The sequence below is a fragment of the Terrapene carolina genome, unplaced genomic scaffold, assembly GCF_002925995.2.
Source record: "Terrapene carolina triunguis isolate 2854851 unplaced genomic scaffold, T_m_triunguis-2.0 Scaffold95, whole genome shotgun sequence".
Lineage (NCBI taxonomy): Eukaryota > Metazoa > Chordata > Testudines > Emydidae > Terrapene > Terrapene triunguis.
This window is the reverse complement of record NW_020664446.1, coordinates 30,545,072-30,559,046: the sequence shown is the minus strand read 5'-3', so window position 1 is coordinate 30,559,046 and position 13,975 is coordinate 30,545,072. Positions and strand designations below refer to the sequence as shown.

Genomic DNA, 13,975 nt, shown 5'->3' with positions numbered 1-13,975 from the left:
CATGGTAAGCCGTAGACTTTTGGCTGCTTAAAGCTTAATTTATAGCAGTGCCCTCCTTTCACGTTCCAAGCAATGCTCCTAGCGTTGGCCAGTTCCTGCTGCCGGCAATCTGGCCAGCATGAACTCTGCCCCTGTCCCACCCCCCTCGTGGCTGTCCCCAGGAAAGATCCCTGCATGCTGCCCCTGTCCCGCCTCCACCGCGTGGCTGTAAACAGCCGGTTACAGTTATGTAAAGGAACAGGCAATCAGTCCCAATACTAACATTCCCCTAATTCAAAGCAGGTCACCATGAGTGATATCACTCTGATGAGGATTTCGGAGACAGAGAAAGACCGCATGCTGCGTGAATGCCAGCAAGCACCAGGGCCGTATGCCGCCATGCTTTGCGAGGCAATGATCCCGGAGTCCTTGCTGCTAGCCTGGCGCAGAAAAGTTTCCTACCATGGAGGACGCAATAAGGCCGCTCTCCCCAGGAACCTAATGCAAAGGCTTTCACAATACCTCTCTTCGTGGAGATGTCCCAGGAGGATTTCTGCTCTATCCCCGGACATATTGACAGAATTTTCCAGTAGCTGCACTGGCAAGGACTAGAAACTAAAGCGCCTAGGGCAAACTAATCATGAGAAACCCATTGTTAAGATACCATTCCTATTCTGTTCAAAATAAATGTTTAAAACACTTACCTACTGATGTTTCCCCTGATTCACGGTCTGGGTTACCGCCTTGGGAGGGTTGGTAGGGGATCTACGTGAGGGTGATGAAGAGATCCTGGCTGTCGGGGAAATCAGCGTTGAAAGCGCTGTCGACTGCCTTGTCCTCCTCATCTCCTTCCTCATCTTCCCCGTCCGCGAACATCTCTGAGGAAGCGGCCGTCGACAATACCCCATCGTCAGAGTCCACAGACAGTGGTGGGGTAGTGGTGGCGGCCGCACCTAGAATGGAATGCAGTGCCTCGTAGAAACGGCATGTCTGGGGCTGGGATCCGGAGCGTACGTTTGACTCTTTGGTCTTCTGGTACCCTTGTCTCAGCTCCTTGATTTTCACGCGGCACTGCGTTGCATCCCGGCTGTATCCTCTCTCCGTCATGACTTTTGAGATCTTCTCGTAGATCTTCGCATTCCGTTTTTTCGATCGCAGCTCCGAAAGCACGGACTCATCGCCCAACACAGCGATCAGATCCAAGACTTCCCGATCAGTCCATGCTGGGGCCCTCTTTCTATTCTGCGATTGCATGGTCACCTCTGCTGGAGAGCTCTGCATCGTTGCCAGTGCTGCTGAGCTCGCCACGATGTCCAAACAGGAAATGAGATTCAAACTGGCCAGACAGGAAAAGGAATTCAAATTTTCCCCGGGGCTTTTCCTGTGTGGCTGGTCAGAGCATCCGAGCTCGGACTGCTGTACAGAGCGTCAACAGAGTGGTGCACTGTGGGATACCTCCCGGAGCTATTAGCGTCGAATTCCATCCACACCTGCCCTAATTCGACATGGCCATGTCGAATTTTGCGCTACTCCCCTCGTCGGGGAGGAGTACAGAAATCGATTTAAAGAGACCTCTATGTCGAAATAAATAGCTTCGTTGTGTGGACGGGTGCAGGGTTAATTCGAGTTAACGCTGCTAAATTCGACATAACCTCCTAGCGTAGACCAGGCCTAAGTCATTTACTTATCTATTTAATATATTTATCTTCTGAATTAACTGCTGGAGGGAGAGCATTGAATGCTGGGAGGAAGAGGCATAAAGACATTGGAAATGAAGCAGAGAATTAGCATCCCGCAAGCTGAGCATCATTTTCATCTCTCTCCTTTCCCTTCACCCTATTTCCAGGCTGTGTCAAAATCCTATCACTTCTTCCTTCATAACATTTCTAAGATCTGATCTTTTCTTTCTGTCTTGCTCAGCTGAAACTCTTGTCAAAGTCCTCATCATTTTCAGTCTTGATGACAGCAACCACCTCCTCCACCCCTGCATCACTATTCCCCAGTCTATTCAAACGGCAACTAACAATGGGGAATCCTTACATGGTGTAGTGCCAATATAGGCAGCTGCACACTGCCTGTTCCCCTGCTTTCTGGATGGGGTCGGGGAAGAAATACTCCAGCATGGAAAGGGGTGGAGTTGGGCAGACCACAAAGCATTCTTTCTGATCCACATCTGGTACAGTAGTCTCAGCAGTCCTTAGGGTGCTCTAAGTTATGTCAGTGACCATTTTGGTGCAGCATTGGGGAAATAGAGCTTTCTTCCCTGCTTTCCTTAGCTGTGCTGACTGTAAACTGGGCATAGTTGTGGATTGAGCCCATGAGTCTTCTAGCTTCACAGATAATGGGAAAGTTTAAAAAAAACCCTGGATTTTATTGTGAAAGCATTGCACTTTGAGAAAATTATGGATTTATTTGTTGATCAGATTCAGTTTTTTATGAGCAGCTTATTGGTTCTATGAACACCTTGTTGAGTCTATTCAGCTTGGTATTGATTGCCTTTTGTTGCCACAGCCACAATTGAAAACATATATAGAGACAGATATAGATGTGTGTGTATATATGCTAGTAAATTTCCAAAGGTTATGGAATCAGTGTCAGCTAAGAGACAGACAGACACACACACACACTTAACTACAGCTAACTCTATGTATTTCAATAGGATACTTGTCTTAAGGGTTGCAGTGGCCACTCGTATATAAGAAAGAACTGGTTTGGATCAGTTACTTTTCCTTTCTCTGCTCTTCTGGAACAATCAAAGGTAATTATAATAAAAACATTTTAAAAACTTCTGTTGTATCAGCACAAACCCTTAAGAGTTTTTCTTTTAGTGAAAGCAAGATTTTAAAATGTTTACATTGTCGATAGCAGTGATCTGCATACATTAGAAAGAATAAATTTTTTATCATTATGTAACTCCTGTGGACTTTACTATTTGTTTGTGAACACAACTAATCTTTCCCTGCATAGTCAAGGGAGATCAAAAATACAATTTAATTTGCAATAGCAATTCCAAGACACAAACTTCTTCCAAAATATTTTAATGAGAGCGCTGGTTTTGACTCCATTTGCCACAGCAGTGAAAGCCTATCTGTTCAGAAACTGCTTTTCCATGGAGTGAGGGGAAGTAAAAGGCTGAGGGGAAACTGCACTGAAATTTGCAATAGCCAAATAGAAAGTTCCAAGGAGAATGGAGGATTCAGCTAGAGCACTCGGCTAATCTTAGTCAAGGTGTAGCCTCTTTTGCTGACCCAAGGAAAATAAGGCCTTGTTATTGCTTGAGAGGACTATGGGAAAATGCCATAGTAGTGACCTAGACAGGAGAGACAGAGTGACTACCTGATCCTACCTATTTTAGAAGCACCTGAGTTCCTACCCACCAGCCAGGAAAGATATAAACTGTGAATAGATCTGGGAAGCCCGCTGCTATGGTTTAGAGTACACCACACAATCTCGCTCTGATCCAGAGACTCAGTAATGTTGGGATTCCCTCAGAGACCTTTCCACTCAGCTTATCCAGAACACCTCATCCATTTCTGGGAGAACATTTCATCTAGTTCTCTGGGATCCAAAAACTTAAACGCCAGCTTGTCACTCAGTTTACTTTAATAGGCAGGTAGCAGCTCTTTGATGATGCCCAGATGCAGGGGGTTTAGATACAGGGTGATACCACAATTCCAATTCATGTCATGCACCACACAGTTTATAGACATCTTTCCTAGCTACTAACATCTGTACTTCTTGCATGTAAAGGCCAATTGCTTTGCAGATAGCATAAGGCAAGCTTATCAGTTCAGGTTGTTTCTACTTACTTTGTTTACTATAAACATACCCACAATAGTTAGTCTAGTTAGTTTGGCTCCCTTTTTTATTCACAATAGTTGTTTTAGAATTACTTGTTGGGACTTGTTCAGCAGTTACTTGTTCAGGCATGTCATGTCTTAACTTGGGCCTACTCAGGTCAGCTAAGTCAGTCCTACAATTGGCTCCTAGGAGATCTTCATCCTTTTGCTGTTTTGTTTACCCTTCCTCCTACTCCATCACTGGTGTGCCTTACCTGTTGAAACAGGTCCCACTGCCTATGAGCAGCCCAACATTTTGTAGGCTTAAGACTGAGTTTTTTGTAATTAACTAGTCAGTAGTCCTAACTAATATATATCATGTATTGAAAGTTGGTTTTGCATAGGGTTTTGTGGGGGAAGATTGGGCTAAGGTGTGCTATATTATAATTGTATTTGCAATAAAGTTGTTTAACCAGCCATTTTTACAATCTTCTGTTATTTAAACTATTTAAAATGAACTGCACAACTTCTGTATGATTTTTTTCACCCACGCTTTATGTTCTCCTAGCTCCTTAGATTTTAAGCATTGCTGCTATTAGGTTAAGTGTGTTGTTCTAAATTTCCCTGTATATTTTCCTGGGACTGAAGTCTTCACTCATGGTGTAAGACTTTCCCCAGATAGAGGCACCATGTGTTCTTTAACTTGATACAGGGTATGACTTCCTTTAGAACCCTCCAAAAGGTTCTCCCGTTTAAAATTTGAGGATTGTTGCCCTTACCCAGAATCTAGTGAGTGGAATCTCTGTGAAAAAAGCATAAAAATTACATTTATTTCCTTTTATTGCACATGATATAATTTGGATCATTATGACCTTTATATTTTGTTATAACATCTCTTGCACTGTAGTTTGTTTGTTTTACCTAATATAATAATCTAAATATGTTCATAGATCTGTGGTACATTTCAAGTAAATACGCCACCAGTTTTGCTTGGCTACACTTGGAGCAAGCCCTGTGCATCTCATAAAGACGAGCATTGTGGACAGAATTTAAAAGAATATACCTTTTTAACCATCTTTGCTACGATTGAACCTCAGCTATCTTCTGTTGAAAATGATTTAGAATCAGATAAGGTTGGCATTTATACTTAATATGCATCAATGAAGACTTTCAGAGTAGGGTAAATTTGTTTCTTAAAGCAAATGGTAATTCTTTTGGGGTATTTTATATTTTAAAGTCAGTCTTTGAAATTATATTAACATTGTAACTGTAATTATGATTCTAGTTTGCAGATCATGAAGATGAAACACTTTTGCAAAGAGCATGCATTTTTAAAAAAAATTGCAAGGCAAAATTTCCAAAAAGAAGAATAATAACCTCTGTTTTTGACAATGAAGGACGAAATATTTTAGTTACAAAGTATATTAGGGCACTAAATCCACCACAGCTGCTACTAGATATGTATCTTGACGATCCTAATGCAACTTTTGTAAGTATGAGTTTATTTTCTATCATACAGTAAGAAATTCAGAACTGCTGAAATTAGTCTTTGACATTCCTGAATTACTATTATAATTTACATTTTGTTCTCTGTAGCTACTATAGAAGTTCATATTTATTACATTAGTAATTCTTGATAGCATGACAAGAAATTTAGATTAATTGTAGTTTTATATTTTTGAATAATCCAGAATTGAGATCTATTCAGTAGATATTTATGACATGTGCGCCCTGGTATTTACATATATTCCTATTTCATTTATAGGATCTTATTTCTCAATTTGTGTCTTTAATTCCTTGTGTATCAGATACATTGGATGAAAATGCTGATGTTGATGTTTGGATGACATCAGAGGTAATAATCCTATATTAAATAATAGATGTAGATGAGTTAATAGATTGTTGAAATAATCTGTTTTACGTGCATTAAAATTCTGCATGAAAAATATTTTGGTTTACAGAGCAAAAAGCCAAATCTTGAATGCTTGCCAACCACAGATTAAGCCTCATTTCGTCTCTTAGCCCAGTCAAATCCATAAAAAGGGGAATGAGCTCTCAGGAAACTTCACAAGCTGACTCATGTGGATTTTGTGAAAAATCCTCCCTCAGTGAGTAGGGTGGGAGTAGGGGGGTTTACATAGGAGGCAAGGCTGTCTCCAAAACCTTCAGATTCCAGATATACCCATATTATCTCTCAGTGTCCCTCTTCCACCAATAGACAGCTTTCTGAGGAGTGTGCTGTCATTGGCAATCTCCTTGGCTTCCGCTCTGCATTTTATGACTAGATGGGGAGATGACAGCATAGAATTTCTAGTAAATAGCTTATTCTTTACCATTTTGCATTTAGCATTGCATCAATTTGGCTATTGGAAATAAAGGAGAGCATGCAGTGCTTCTGTGTAACTACCTTCTGTATTTTGGGAAAAAAGCATGGGTACTGTTGGGAACATCAGTGTTAGAAGTAAGTGCCATAATTTAAAAAATGTTTAAATCTTCATTGGTTTCATCCCCCACGACAGCATAAACAGTGTAATGTGCTAAAGAGAATAAAATATGTAGTCAATAACATACCAAGACAAATATATTGGAAACATTAGGATTGCCATGCCATATCAGACCAATGGTGCATCTAGTCCAACATCCTGTCTTCCACAGTGGCCAGTACCATTTGCTAAGAGGAAGGTGCATTAAACCCCATTGTGGACAATTATGGAGTAGTTTTCCTTAATGGACATTTCTTCCTAGCTCCCCATTAGTTAAAGATTGGTTTGCAGCCTGGATGATTTCATCATCTAAGTAAATGTTTAATCTTCTGAGAATCCTACGAGGCTCTTGGCTTCAATGACATCGGTGAAAATGAGTTCCACAGCTTAATTATGTGTTATGTAAAAGTATTTATTTAATCAGTTTTAAATTTGTTGCTTTTCATTTTCACTGAATGTCCCCTTATTCTTATGATTAGAAGAATTAAATATGACACCACCTAGTTTGCCTTCTCTATTACATTTGTTGTTTTACATATCTCTAGTGTGTCCTCTTATTCATCTCTTTAAACAGCCCCATTTTTTTCAGTCTCTCCTAATCTGGTCACAGCATTCATATTTGAAATCAAAGTGAATAGCTATGTGAGTGAGGCTTGTAAGATTAGGCCCTATTTTCAAAAGATAGAGAAATATTCATGAGGCAGCATCGGGTAAACTTGCCCTTGCTGCACTTTCAATAAACAGAAGACTACAATCTGTTGGGATGTCAGTCTGGCACCTTTCACTAAAGAAAAATAAACTATTTGTAAAAGGCTGAGGAAAAGTAAATATTGGAAGCTCATTTTACTTTCTTCATTGGAATTGTGTATATATATATAAAATTGATGACATCTACTTTTTGTTGGTAGGGGAAAGTGGCATATGTATTAACTCATGAAAATGAAGAATATTTCCTTTGGAATCCCTTGAATGGACAGTGTTATAAACAGTTTGATACGTTTTGTCCCCTACAGAGTGTTGACTGCTTAATCAATAGGGAAAACGTAAGTATGTAAAATTAAACCAAACGAGACAAGGAATAGTGTCATGTTAGTTATAGACAAAGTATTAGGCCATATTTTAAAGGATCAAATAAAGTAATGTAGAATTTACAAAGAATAGGATTCAGGATATTTATATCATTTTAGAGACAGCAAAACTTTGCTGTTTTGCTAGCTAACTAGTATTCAGTATGTTACTACTGTATAGAAACTAATAAGGTTCTACTCTGGACTTTAGATGCTGTCTAGTATTTTAGTATGACTGAATCTGTGAGATCCCCAACATTTTGTTATGATTCTGCATCATATGTTTCATCTGCACCACCTTCCACAATGGTGGTGGAGAATAGGATATTTTAATTATGTGTTATCTCTTTAAATTTTCAATAATTAAATAGAGAGGAAGAAATATTACTACCATGATAAACCATGGGATAAGAACAACTTCAGATACTGTACATAGTAGTTTATAAAGCAGTTTGCAGACTACTACATGAAAGTGTATTGTTTCTTTAAGAGCATTATTTTTATTTTATTTTGGAGTATGCTAAACACTTCAGATCTGTACTGCAGATTCTTAAAGTATGGGTCTGATCTTGCAGTGTTCTTAATGCCCTCAAATCTTGACTTCAGCGAGAGGCAAGAGCACTTAGCATCTCAAGTAATACCCATTGCAGGCATGGGTTCTTCAGTAGTTCCTCTGTACCATAAAGACAGCAATGTTTTTGGTCCATAGGTTAGGACTACAGCTGAACATGAGGAAATCCATTCTGAGATTGGTGCGAAGTATAGAGTTCACAGAGGCCTCCCTAGATGCAGTATCAGCCAGAGCTTTTTATCTTCCCATGGACAGGTTCATGACATTAACAAACCTTGTATCAAAAATTCAAATCAGTCCACAGACCAACAAAAAATTGCCTTCAGTTAGTTGGACACATGGCAGCTTGTACCTTTGTGACTCAACATGTCATGTTATGCCTTGTTGCTTCCCTGGCTCAGAACAGTTCATATCTCAAACAAACAGCCTGAAAAAGCTGGTGTCAGTCCCTCATCAAGTAGAAGACTCTCTCAATTGGTGGAAAGACCCGGACAACGTCTACACAAATGTGCCATTCATCCAACCTTCCCCTTCCATCAGCATAATGACAGATGCATCTCTGGTGGCCAAATTTAGGGATCCACACCATTCAGGGCAAATGATCTACCCACGAGACACAGTTACTCCTCAACCTCCTGGAGCTGAGGGCAGTTAGGAATGCCAGTAACCATTTCCTGCCTTTAATCAGGAACCAATCCATAAAAATCATGACAGAGAATGTAGCCTGCATGTTTTATATCAACTGACAAGTTGTGTGTGTGGAGAGAGATCCCCTTCTCTTTTTGCCAAAGCAATAAAGCTATGGAGCTGATGCGTAGCCAACTGCATTCTAATCTTGGCAGCTTACTTCCTGGGTATACAAAATACTATGGGTGATGACCTCAGCAGGCAGTTCACCCAGAATTACAAATGAGAGTTGGATTCTCAGACTCTCAAGCACATTTTTCTGAAGTGAATCTCTTTGCCATCATTACCAACAGAAATTGCAAACAGTTTTGCTTCGGGGGTGGGTTATAGGTCCTCCCTGACTGGGGGAGGTGCTTTCCTTGTTCTGTGGACAAGAGGCCTTCTCTGTGCACTTCCTCCAATGCCTTTTTTTGAAAGTGGTAAATAAGATCAAGCAAGACAAAGTCAAGATAATGTTGTTAAATCCAATATTCCCACACAGGGCTGGTACCCTTTGCCTTGCCGTTTGTCTGGCGATGAGCCTTCCATCCGTTCCCAGCCTTCTCTCTCTTGATGCTGGGCAGACTCTCCATCCTAACCTGGGAATTCTTTGCCTCAAGGCTTGGTTACTCAGTGGTTCACAGGAGTACAGACCTCCTATTCTGCAGAGGTACAGAAGATGTTCTTAAATAGGAGGAAAAGGTCTATATGAAATACTTACTTGCAAAAGTGGAAAAGGTTTCCAAACAGGTATATTCAGCAACATCTTTGGTCTGTTTCTTCTTCATTCTCTGCTGTCCTTGACTGTCTACTGGAATCCAAAAAGTCCAGGATTATATGAGTTCCCTGAGGGTCCACCTGCTATCTGTAACAGCCTTTCACTCCTTGGTTGAGGGATTCTCAGTGTTTGCTCAGCCCACCACTGCAAGATTCATTAAGTGATTAAGAAATCTTTTCATTCACATTAGAGAACCCATCCTTGTATGGGATTTAAACTTTAAACTTTTTACTCCGATGTCTTATGAAACTCCCTTTAAAAGCGATGGCCACTTATTCCCTCCTTCATCTATCCATGAAAACAACCTTGTTGGGGGCTATCACTTCTGCTAAAACAATTGAGGAACTGGGAGTTTTAATGGCAGACCCTCGCATTACAATGTTTTTCAAGTACAAAGTTTCATGTCCACTTGCAAAATTTTTACCTGTTATCATCTGAATTTCATATCATTTAGGTCATACATTTCCCAATTTTCTTCCCAAAACCACACCAGACCAGGGAAGATGCTGCCTTCCATATCTTAGATGTCAGGAGGGAGTTAGCCTTTTATTTGGACAGAACCAGATCATTCAAAAAATCTCCAAGACTGTGTCAATTGCTGACAGGTCCAAAGGGTCCACAATTTCCACCCAGAGGCTCTCTAGGTGGATTTTTGAATGTATTATTTCTTGCTATGAATCCGACGATTTACAACCTCCCTCTATGGTATTGGCCAACACGGTGAGATTACTTTCTACTTTTATGGCATCTGCAAAGCTGCAAATTGGTTTTCAGTACATATATTCTCCAAGCACTATATGTTGGTTCATTCTTCTAGATCAGATGCTCCTCTTGGGAACACAGTTTTGTTTTTAGTATTAGACTCAGCTCTGAAGCTCACTTCTTCTGTGGAGGATACTGCTCGGAAGTCACCTGAAGTCAAGGATGCATAGGGACATTACTCAAAGAAGAAGGAAGGTTACTTAGCTTGTGCAGTAACTGGAGTTCTTTGAGATGTGTGTTCTGTGGGTGCTCCACTACCCCCTCTCTTTCTCTTCTGCTTTGGCGTTTCCTCTGTGGCACTTAGTGGTGGAGAAGGAACTGAAGATGGTTCTCCCACACAGTCCTACATATCCTCTGTGCAAGGCACAAGGACGTGTAGGGCACATGGGTGGGGTGAATGGGGATTACTAGCAAAAATCTCCAGTCAAAGGCTCATGGGGTGAAGGCACAGCTGAAGTGGAGCACTCACAAGGACACACATCTTGAAGAATTCCAGTTACTGCATAGCATAAGTAGCCTCTCCTTTTCCACACTTTCCTCTCATAGCTTGAGTCCTGAGGAATCGTAGAAACATAGACTTTAAGGTCAGAAGGGACCATTATGATCATCTAATCTGACCTCCTGCACAACACAGGCCACAGAATCTCACCCACCCACTCCTGTATCAAACCTATGTCTGAGATATTGAAGTCATCAACTTGTGGTTTAAAGACTTCAAGGTGCAGAGAATCTTCCAGCAAGTGACCTGTGCCCCACGCTGCAGAGGAAGGCGAAAAAACCCCAGGGCCTCTGCCAATCTGCCCTGGAGGAAAATTCCTTCCCAACTCCAGATATGGCAATCAGCTAAACCCTGAGCATGTGGGCAAGACTCACCAGCCAGACACCCAGTAAAGAATTCTCTGTAGTAACTCAAATCCCACCCCATCTAACATCCCATCACAGGCCATTGGGCATATTTACCGCTAATAGTCAAAGACCAATTAATTGCCAAAATTAGGCTATCCCATCATACCATCCCCTCCATAAACTTATCAAGCTTATCTTGAAGCCAGATAAGTCTTTTGCCCCCACTGCTCCCCTTGGAAGGCTGTTCCAGAACTTCACTCCTCTTAGAAACCTTCATCTAATTTCAAGTCTAAACCTCCTGATGGCCAGTTTATATCCATTTGTTCTTGTGTCCACATTGGTACTGAACTTAAATCATTCCTCTCCCTCCCTGGTATTTATTCCTCTGATATATTTATAGAGAGCAATCATATCTCCCCTCAGCCTTCTTTTGGTTAGGCTAAACAAGCCGAGCTCTTTGAGTCTCCTTTCATAAGACAGGTTTTCCATTCCTCGGATCATCCAAGTAGCCCTAAGGTGATTTGTAGTAGAGAAGGAGCTGGAGAGGCAGTTGGTCCGCACTGCCCCTTGTGCCCTCAGTTCAGAGCACAGGATGCAGTTGCAGACCAACAGACACTGCTAGTTAAAAAAATCTTCTGGTCTCAGGCTCATGGAGTGCATGCGCACGCACACACAGTGGAATACCAATAGGAACCACATGTCTCAAAGAACTCCAGTTACTGTAAGATAAGTAATCTTCCTTTTTCCATTTGACTTCTTTGGGAGTTCCCCATAGGGATGACTTGCAGGTTCAGGCCCTATGTTTGTATTAGTGAAATGTTAGCCAAAACTACAGGTGGTTAAGCCTGATCCTCTTCAGTTGGCAGTACAAGTGCAATTGCTTCCCTCCATCATACTATATAATGGCATTTCTCTGACTTCTTATATACTTGTATTGGTATTAAAGGAAAACATTTAAAAGTACATTTCACATCTTTTAATTTAAAACAATTTTTGTAGATTGATTGCTGCATTTTATACTACTGTTTTGATAGGTCTGGTTCAATACACAGCAAAACAGTTCACCAATGTGCGTAAGTTTTGAAATTTCAAAGGAAGGTTTTTGGAGGCAATTTCTACCATACAATTTTCAATGCATAAAAACACAAACTGTACAGGTAACTCCTCCAATTTTCAAAGTTTATCTGTCTGATATAAATTATAGTAATTATCATTTGTTATGTTTGTTTCAAAAGATCATCATTGTTAATAAGTTGCTGTAAAAAGCGGGCAGTAATTGCTTGAATACCCCACTATTGTAAGCAGCTGTAAATCCTGCTGGGAAAAGGTTAAGTGGGTTGGCTATGCTGATTTAGAGGCAGGTGACTAGTTCCTGAATATAATGGATTTGTGAGTGACTCTATGAGGAAAGATGTGTGTGGAGCAGTCTTGAAGGAGCAGTCAAGCCTGCAGAGAAGGTTTGAACTGAACCATATCACCTTATTGGTATAAGAGCTAAACAAAGTAGGTTGGGAAAGGTGCCTGCTTAAGGTGCCAACTCTATTTTCATTAAGATAGTAAAAGTTAATGGGCAGACCGTTGACTACTGCTGAGGGGATCACACAGTGCAAATTAGGGGTTGTGGAAAGTCTATATGTGTGTGTGCCAAGATGACATAAAGATCATCTTTGCACTGCCCTGATTATGGGGCTGTTATGTGCAAGAACAATCTTCACGCATAAATTAGAGCAACCAGAGAATTGGTCTAATTGACGTGGCTGTTAACAGCCCCAATGGGGCCAAAATCACAGCTCGGGATTGGAGCAGTATGTGCATGTCCCTATCATGGCCCCTTCCCTCCACCCACACCCTCTGTGTGTGCAGCTGGGTAGCATAGGAGCCTCTGGGACACTGGGATGATCCTCAGAGGGCCAATTGTGTTTACTCTATGTACATATTCCACTGACAATGTGTGCAAAGTAGCTGCACTTCATTTGAGGATCTGGCCAAATATCTTGTTATATCTTAACTTCCTATCAAGTATACATCTACCTTTCAGCCAAAAGAAATACTTTACACCCCTACTAATGGAAGCATGGTAGAAGAACTACAGAACAGGTAGGGATCTTTTTGAATACTAAAAGCATGTGACCATAGTGGAAGTTGGGGATGCTCAGCTTCTTGGGAAACCAGGTCAACAGTCCATTACTTTTCTACCACAAATTTATCTTTTCCGAATGGCCTGCTAGTGGAATTGCCTGAAGTATATTAATTCTCTGTATACTAGCCATGTTTATCTAAAAGAAGCGTTAAAGTTTTAGGGCCAGATCATAAAAAATAAATGCTTTAAAAGGTCACAGGGAATTTTGTTAATCATGTTTCATTACTTAAATTTATTTATAAATAGGGCTGTCAGTTAACTCACGCGATTAACTCAAAAAAATTAATCATGGTTAAAAAATGAATCACGATTAATCGCACTGTTAAACAATAGAATCCCAATTGAAATTTATTAAATATTTTTGGATGTTTTTCTACATTTTCAAATATATTGACTTCAATTACAACACAGAATACAAAGTGTACAGTGCTCACTTTATATTTTTTATTACAAATATTTGCACTGTAAAAATGATAAACAAAAGAAACAGTATTTTTCAATTCACCTCAAACAAGTCCTGTAGTGCAATCTCTTTATCGTGAAAGTGCAACTTACAAATGTAGATTTTTTTTGTTACATAACTGCACTCAAAAACAAAACAGTGTAAAACTTTAGAGCCTACAAGTCCGCTCAGTCCTACTTCTCATTCAGCTAATCGCTAAGACAAACAAGTTTATTTACATTTACAGGAGATCATGCTGCCCGCTTCTTATTTACAGTGTCACCTGAAAGTGAGAACATTTGCATGGCACTTTTGAAACTAGCATTGCAAGGTATTTACGTGCCAGATATGCTAAACATTTGTATGTCGCTTCATGCTTTGGCCACCATTCCAGAGGACATGGTTCCATGCTGATGACACTCGTTAAAAAAAATGCCTTAATTAAATTTGTGACTGAATTCC

General features: G+C 40.4%; 1 protein-coding gene across 1 annotated transcript in view; it reads left to right on the top strand.

The window, feature by feature from the left end:
- Positions 1-13,975, top strand: part of CC2D2B (coiled-coil and C2 domain containing 2B) — a 102,121-nt gene that overhangs the window by 74,798 nt on the left and 13,348 nt on the right. The window contains exons 23-30 of the mRNA XM_029911376.1: positions 2,639-2,737; positions 4,709-4,891; positions 5,044-5,247; positions 5,524-5,613; positions 6,106-6,219; positions 7,150-7,284; positions 11,966-12,088; positions 12,970-13,028. Of these exons, the coding sequence (XP_029767236.1) occupies positions 2,639-2,737; positions 4,709-4,891; positions 5,044-5,247; positions 5,524-5,613; positions 6,106-6,219; positions 7,150-7,284; positions 11,966-12,088; positions 12,970-13,028 (1,007 nt within the window). The remainder of the gene's footprint in view (positions 1-2,638; positions 2,738-4,708; positions 4,892-5,043; positions 5,248-5,523; positions 5,614-6,105; positions 6,220-7,149; positions 7,285-11,965; positions 12,089-12,969; positions 13,029-13,975) is intronic.